This window comes from Acyrthosiphon pisum, chromosome A1 (assembly GCF_005508785.2).
Source record: "Acyrthosiphon pisum isolate AL4f chromosome A1, pea_aphid_22Mar2018_4r6ur, whole genome shotgun sequence".
Taxonomy (NCBI): Eukaryota; Metazoa; Arthropoda; class Insecta; order Hemiptera; family Aphididae; genus Acyrthosiphon; species Acyrthosiphon pisum.
Genome location: NC_042494.1, coordinates 85,938,839 through 85,947,398, shown reverse-complemented (window position 1 = coordinate 85,947,398; position 8,560 = coordinate 85,938,839). Strand labels below are relative to the sequence as shown.

Genomic DNA, 8,560 nt, shown 5'->3' with positions numbered 1-8,560 from the left:
AAAATTCTTTGTAATCACTAATCTCCTTGCTGTATGAAATCCTTTCTCCCAGTGACCGAATGTCTAATCAGTACGAACTACTAATTAGCAATTTTCAATAAAACGTTTATCTGTTTTGAGTTTTGTTACAAAAATACATGAGATGCATTGAATAAACCTGCCTTTCGAAATAACAAGAAAATAGCGGTAGGCATTAACAAATAATGACCAAGTACTCAAGTGAATATCTAAATAAATCAAAAAAACTTTTAAAAAAATGTAGCAAAAAAGTAGCGCGCTACATTTAAACAATAGCGTTAGAAATAGCGCACAACATTTAAAAAAAAGTAGATTTAGCGATAACGAGCTACTTTTTGGGGGGAGTAGCAGACCACTGCAAATAACACCGAAAGAAAAAACTAATAAATTAATTTTATTTAAATAATTCAGTAAATTAAAAACAATGAAAACTAAATGTATAATGTATAATACCTAATAAATATATTATTTTCAAAACATTAATTAGCTTGGCGGGCCAGTGAAAAACCCTTGGACGGCCGGATTTGGCCCGCGGGCTGTAGGTTGGAGACCCCTGAAGTAAATTGTAGAAGCTCGTCCGAATTTTGATTTTGATACGTCAACATTTCATACAACGTTGATACATCAACAACAAACCGTGGTACTATCATAGATATATAATAGTATACTTTAGAAGTTTCAAGTACCCACAAATAATATTATACAATCACAACAAAATAACTAAAATAGTTATTCCAGGTTTTTTAATACCTATGTAATTTCGTCCAAATTTGAACTTAAAATTACTATAAAAATAAACTGTGCTTATGTATTTCTTAGAATTTTTGGTAACAGAATTAAATATTTACGTGGAATCTTGTTTTAAATTTTCAATCCTTAGATATAAAAGTTGAACATTTTATACATTTTTAACTACAAAATAATTATTCAATTTTAAATTTGATAAATTTTGTCAAAATTTTAACTTCAAATGCTTATAAAAAAAATTGTTCCTATGTATTTGTAATATTTTTCAACTGCTATTGTAACAATGTATCAGGGGCCCTGTATTAATTTTTTACACTTTTTGGCCCAATAGATAAAACTTTATTGATATTTATAGAAAAACAAACTAAAAAAATTGATAACTGAAAATGTTCGTAAACAGCTCAAAAAGAGTCAAATTATTTTCAAAATTTTATCGTATATAGAAAATTCTAATATAAACATTCAGTGAAATTTTCAAGTTTCTACAGTCATTCGTTTTTTAATTACAACAAAATAAGAAAATCGTTATGTAAGAAATCGAGTAAATACCAAATGTTGTAAAAATATGAATTTCAAACGCTCATAAAAATTTAATTTGAGTTTCTTATAGCCTTTTTTTTTTTGATAAAGGTAGATTATCCTATAAAAAATCTTGTATTACATTTTAAAATCTTAGTATTAAAAAAAGAAAATTTTTACGAATTCTTAACTCAAAATAATTTCCTAATTTTCGTGATTTTTTCATATTTTTTCAATTTTTGAACTTTAAATGCTTATAAAAAAAAACTGTGACTAAGGATTTTTAATATTTTTCATCTGCCTTTGAAACAATATACTTGGAGCCTTCTATTAAATTTTCAAGCTTTTTTAATTAACAAATAAAATTGTATTGATATTTTTAGAAAAAAAACTAAAAAAAAATGAAAACTGACAATGTCCGTAAAGAGCTCAAAATAAGTCAAAATATTTTGAAAATGTTATGGTGTATAGAAAATGATAATATAAACATTCAGTCAAAATTCCATGTATCTACTGTCATTTTTTTTAAAGTTACACCAAAAACCAAATTTAATTTTGTGAAAAATTCCCGTTTTTCCTTAGTTTTTCTTGGCGCTTTTGAAAATTACTGGGAATTTTAAATTTTGACCTCCTCAATGCACCAACGATATTCACTTTCCAATCGAACAAGATACTGAAGTTGAAAATCGAAGCATTATTTCGACTACTTATCGTGTACACAGACACAAAAAAAAATTAAAAAAAAAAAACACACATCATTGTAAAATCAATACATTCATCGTTCCACTCAGAATCTAAAATTAAAAACCAACAATGTCCGCAAACAGCTCAAAAAAAGTCAAAAAATTTTAAAATTGTATGGTGGATAGAAAATGAAAATATAAACATTCAGTGAAATTTTTATGTATCTACATTTTTTTGTTTTTGAATTACAACAAAACAAAATCCAATCTTGTAAAAATATGGACTTCAAAATCATAAAAATTTAATTTGATTTGCGGCAACGTCTTATAGACCTATAAGCCTACTACCGTTTTTCGCAAAAATTCTTGAGAAATTAATTCTCAAACGAATTTTACCTAGCATCAGTGAAAATAAAATACTTCCAGATCATCAATTCGGTTTCCGCCAATCACATTCTACAATCCATCAAGCTCACAGGATAGTTGATGCAATTTCTTTCTCTCTTGAGAAAAAATTATATTGCACTTGTGTCTTTCTGGATATTTCACAAGCGTTTGACAAAGTATGGCATCATGGCCTACTATTTAAACTCAAAAAATTCTTACACCCTAAATATCAAATTAATAATGTATAAAGCTCTTCTAAAACCCATCTGGACCTACGGGCTCCAACTCAGGGGTAGTGCAAAAAAATCAAATATACAAAAAATTCAAGCCTTTCAAATATTGCCCTAAGAAAAATCACAAATGCCCCTACCTTTGTATCCAATCTTACACTCCATAATGATCTAAGAGTAACAACAGTATTTGATGAAACAAAATGCTACTACAAAAGATTTCACACCAAACTACCTCTTTATCCTAATCTTCTTATAAAAAAACTATCTACCTTGTCCTTGTGCACCTTGTCCATTCCAGGTAATCCACCTAGACGGCTTAAGCGAAGATGGTGTCGGGACCTTCTGTCTCAAAATTAAAATTAGCTTAACTTAAAACTTAAGGATACAAAATAGGTAGTGTCACCAATGGGTGGCTTTTTCCCTCAAAAAATTCATATGTAAATACCCTATGCACATTTGCTTATTGTTCTAGTTATGAACAGATTGTAAATTTCTTATAAAAATAAAAAAAAAATTTGATTTGCTTGTGGACATTTTTTTTTTTTGATAAAGCTAGACAAACTTATGAATAATCTTGTATTATATTTTAAAATCTTAGATTTATAAAAAAAAAATTTATGAATTCTTAATTCAAAATAATTCACTAATTTTCGTGCAGTTTTTCCGTATTTTGTCAAGAATTGAACTTTAAATGCTTATAAAAAATATCTATGACTGAAGATTTTTAATATTTTTTAAATGTTATTGTAACAATATTGTAGGAGCTTTGTATTAAAATTTCAAGCTTTTTTACCCAACAAATAAAGTTTTATTGGCATTCATAGTAAAAACCTAAAAAAGTTGGAAACTGAGTATATCCGTAAACAGCTCAAGACATGTCAAAATATTTTGAGCATTTTTTTCATGTATAGAAAAGGCTAATATAAACATTCAGTCAAAATGTCATGTATTTACGACAGTTTTTTCTTGAGTTACATTTTGTCAAAAACCAATTTTGCGTAAAAATTCTACTTTTTCCTTAATTTTTATTTTGTTTTTCCGGGCTGGGGATTTTAAAGTTTGACCTCCCAAAAGTACCAACTAGATTCACATTCCCATCGAACAAGATACTGAAATTGAAAATCGAATCATTATTTCGACTACTAATCGCGTGTACTGACACAAAAGAAATAAAAAACAAACAAACCTCATTTAAAACCAATACATTATCATCGCTCCGCTCAGAATATAATATAAGTTTTTCTCTCCATTCTCCACATAAAACATCTTAGTATAGTCTTTAGACTTTAAGTAGTATATTTTTAAAAATTCCTATAATCAGATTTTAAATAATTGCATTACTATATTATAATAGTAATAAGTATATATTGAAGAAAAAAGGACTTGAGCATACTTGGTGCATACATCTACAACAGGCAGTCAACAGCCAACTATAAGTTTGAATTTATATTTCACTTTGTACGTTTGCAATAAAACTGAAGTAAAAAGTAATAGATACGCCATATGTTATACCAATTTGATAACCTTAAGGTATACCTAACTAAATACTTACTTATTGTTTGTGACCCGCGTAATATATACAACCTATTTAAACTAATAAATTATATATAAAGATAAGGTATAGGTATATTATTTTATACCAAATGTCATCGTTATAACTTATAGGTACCACTACCACAATATTATCTTACTTAACTTACTAATATCGAATCGTTTTAATTAAATTTTTTGATCTAATTTTTTTAGTTCTTATAATATAATAATTACTCTTGTATTTTTTGTAATTCTAAAACGTCTAAAAAATTTTATATTTTCACGGTTACGTATATTATGCATGTTTCAATACTTATTTGATATTGCCACTTTTATTCTAGTGAAAACATGTTGAGATGCTAAATATTGTAGGTACATTTTTACATTTATCGGAATCTTATCGTGCAAAAACAATACGTACCTAAGCAGTATTATAGACTGATTTCGTTAACGGATAACGTATCCTATAAACACATTATGAAACTATAGGTTGTGCACTTGTACCTATATTATATTAAATTGAATTAAAATTTATTGAATTAAATATATATATCTATTGAATTAGTATTAGTTATTACTTATTAGTGAATATTGTGGACAAACGGACAACTGAAAACCATACAATTTTACTGCAATTTTCTGCTTTATTTTTGAAAACATAAGTTGCTTTCATTCATTTAAAATCCAACTGATTTTTTCTCTATATTATAAAATATAAATTATAACTACAAAATGGCTATTTGTTATAATTTCTAATTATTTAGAATGTTTGGTATTTGCTTTGGTAAAATCAACTTTTGACCGGAAAATTGAAATCTACATAATATTTATGATAGGAAAACAATATAACAATATTTCTAAAACATGTATGCTACCACACAACAACTATGTTAGGTGCGTCATTATACCCTAGGTTACTCTACCAATATACATATAAAAGATATAATAAAAGATTTAAAGGTTTAAGGTACATATTGTTATTTATATTATGTTTATATACCACATACTTGATAGCCATTCTTAAAATTTCATTTTTCGATAATTTCTTATCGTGTGGGTGAGTGGGTACCAATTTACGAAGTTCTGCAAAGGCACCAGTAACGTTGTGTTGGCGCCAGCGCTCCCGAGAATTGGTTACAGTACACGGTTTTCGGGAATCTGGTACTGGGAACCGTCGGATACCAGTCAATTGATTTACAGACAACGTATCTTCATCGCCGGATGTTAAGTCATCTGATGTTAAGTCACATTCCTCGTCTGATCCAAACAGCATAACGACCCGAGATGAAGACGAATCATCTCTTGTATCATTCAATATTTGTTGGGTTTGTTGATTTTTCGGCATGATTAAAAAACTTAAATAAACCTAAACATACTAAAGCACAACATTTTGATTGAATATCACCTATGTTACTTTTATATTTTTATCATAAAATATAGTTGCATTATTTTTAGTAGTATAATGTACCTATTAGCATTTTATTGCTTATTGTAAATTATTTGGCTTATTTAACCTTCTTTTCGACTAAAGAAAAAGCCTTATTGGAATTCGCGATGGAACATATTTTTTTAAGTAAATTAATTAAGATTTAGCACAACATTAACATCTAAGTTTCTAACCATCTAATATGTTTATGCGTATGTTTGATTATATATTTAATTGTTGAGATACAATAATTTAATGTTAAAATCTCTGCAATAAAGGAAAACAAAGTAGGTAGGCATCAAAGGAATAATTATTAAAAGCGGCTATTCATAAATGTGAAAAAAAGTTGATTGCCATATATTTTAATATTGTCGTATACATTTAAAGGTTTGAATCAGTGAAAAAAAAATTGGGAAGTGGTAGGTATAATAATATTTTTTGGTAGGTGAATTTCAAGACTTGACAAATGTAATGAGCACCTATATAAAATTATTAATGACAAAAGTAAAATATAACTATATTTATTTTTGTATGACATTAATTTAGTTTTTTTTGCAATTTTTACTGAATGTGTATATTAGCATTTTCTATACACCATGACATTTTCAAAATATTTTGACTTATTTTGAGCTGTTTAAGGACATTTTTAGTTTCCAATTATTTTAGTTTTTTTTTCTATAAATATCACTACAATTTGTTGGGTAAAAAAGCTTGAAAATTTAATTAAGGCTCCTAATATATTGTTTCAAAGACAGACGAAAAAAAAACATTTTTTCTATGCTTTTATATTGACAAAATACGTGAAATTCACGAAAATGTGCAAATTATTTTGAGTTAGAAATTCATAAAAATTTTTCTATTTAAATCTAACATTTGAAAATGTAATACAAGATTCCTTATAAGTTTGTCTACCATTAACAAAAACAAAAATGTCTACAAGCAAATAAAAAAAAATTTTATGAGCGTTCTCGAAGTTCATATTTTTACAAGATTGGATATTCACTGGATTTCTCATGTACAGATTTTGTTATTTTGTTGTAATTCAAAAACAAATTTCTGTAGATACATGAAAATTTCAATGAATGTTTATATTTTCATTTTCTATTCACCATAAAATTATGATTTTTTTTGAGCAGTTTATTTTCCGTTTTAAATTTTTTTAGTTTTTTTTTCTATAATTATCAATAAAATTTTATTTATTTGGTAAAAATGCGTGACAATTTAAAACAACGTTCCTGATATATTGTTACAATAGTGGTTGAAAAATATTAAAAATATATAGACAACATTTTTTTTTATAAGCATTTAAAGTTCGAATTTTGACAAAATTTATCAAATTTAAAATTTAATAACTATTTTGTAGATAATAATGTATAAAATTATGTTCAACTTTAAAACAAGGTTCCGCGTAAATTGGTTACCTAAATATAAATTACTTTACTCACAATAATATCATCGAATATACTTGGTAATATCATATGTTGACTGAGTGTCTTCGCTCTGCAGAATCGTTTTTCTTATAAAATGATATTATATTATTGAATTCAAATTTAACACTATCCATTATAGTGACCCACTTGTAACCTACTGTACAGCAGAGCGACACCCACTTGTCCACCTTTTTATAATTGTACAGGGGTTTTTTCTATTTGAATGTACTTTAAGGATTCATTCATTCGTACCTATCTGAAATTTTACCAACTTTATCTGTCATGGAATTTACTGATTAATTTAAATATTTAATTTCTAAGATAAAAATATTGCCATTTATAAATGTAGTAAATGTACCAATGATAAGTGAATTTATTTTCTTATTAGTATATACTATTTTTTAATCAATATTTTAAATATAATATTATAATGATATATTATCTGAATATTATAGTCAAATGCAGTTAGACATTTTTTATTATATAAGTTGTAATTACCAAAGAAAAATTACAAGTGGGTAGGACAATATTTTTGGATACATGAACTCTCAAAATGTCTGTATGCTGTCTGCCACTGTTTATGTCTTAAGTACATATAAGAAATTTCAGGGGGGCTAACATTTTATAAATCAATGTGAGAAAAGGGCATGGTTACCACACAACCAAAATAACTTTAAATATATTTTTGTTTTGGGGGGGAGGTATAATAATTTATTATTATACTCTAATAATAAATTAGTAAATATTTAAATAAAACCAAATAATTATAAATTTATAAAAACAATTTTTTATTAATAACAATAAAAATATTCATCAAATAAATATAATAATAATAGGTACATATTTTAATAATTTTAATAATATTATCTAAAGTATTTACCATAAACCTTTTTTTTCCTCTCGTGTTTCTCTTTTTATCACTGAAAATTCTAATCGGTATATGGGGCTATACGACCGTTTGATTCAGATATAAGTAATAAGTCAATTGACTAAACCTAATTGTATTTTATAAATTATTTATTGATAATAACTGTATAATTCAACTTACCCAAATAAAAATATTACAATATAATAATACTTATTATACAACGCACTTCTTTCTACAACGCACTTCAGTAAACAAGTACTATGTATTTCGTCGAAGGGTGGATATGCTTCTTAAAAAAGATAGGGGATATAAGTTGTGAACTTGTGAACGCCCTCTAATATTTCAATAACCAACCAGTGGCTAATACCAACCTCCCACCCTTAAAATACATACCACCCATTTTGTTTACCCGAAACACAGCCATGTTACTTTAACAGTTGAAACTGTTTCTTTTTTGCGATAGTGGTAGGTATTTACTTATAACTAGTTATAATAAATCATATTGTACATTTGTAATTATTAATTTGTATATATAATATAGGTGGTACTACCTACTATAATATCGTAGATACTGCTACATATGGGACCAGGGGGATGGGGTATATTATGACAAAACATCATGTATAAAATCATGTAAACAATTAATATAAAATCTTTAATCTTGGTGAACGAGAAATGTTTTCAGTACCTATTATATTATATATTCTACTATCGAA

At 26.6% G+C, this 8,560-nt stretch overlaps 1 protein-coding gene across 2 annotated transcripts in view; it reads right to left on the bottom strand.

Annotated features, from left to right (window-relative positions):
• LOC100162502 (helix loop helix protein 3B-like) overlaps positions 1 to 8,245 on the bottom strand; it is an 11,249-nt gene extending 3,004 nt beyond the window's left edge. The window contains exons 1-2 of one of the 2 annotated variants that reach the window (XM_016802905.2): positions 8,025 to 8,245; positions 5,128 to 5,495 (exon numbers count right to left, since the gene is read on the bottom strand). In XM_016802905.2, the coding sequence (XP_016658394.1) occupies positions 5,128 to 5,465 (338 nt within the window). In that variant the 5' untranslated portion in view covers positions 5,466 to 5,495; positions 8,025 to 8,245. Of the gene's footprint in view, positions 1 to 5,127; positions 5,496 to 7,856 lie in introns of both variants that reach the window. The other variant, NM_001162672.2, reaches the window with a different exon arrangement.
• Positions 8,246 to 8,560: the final 315 nt, after the last annotated feature.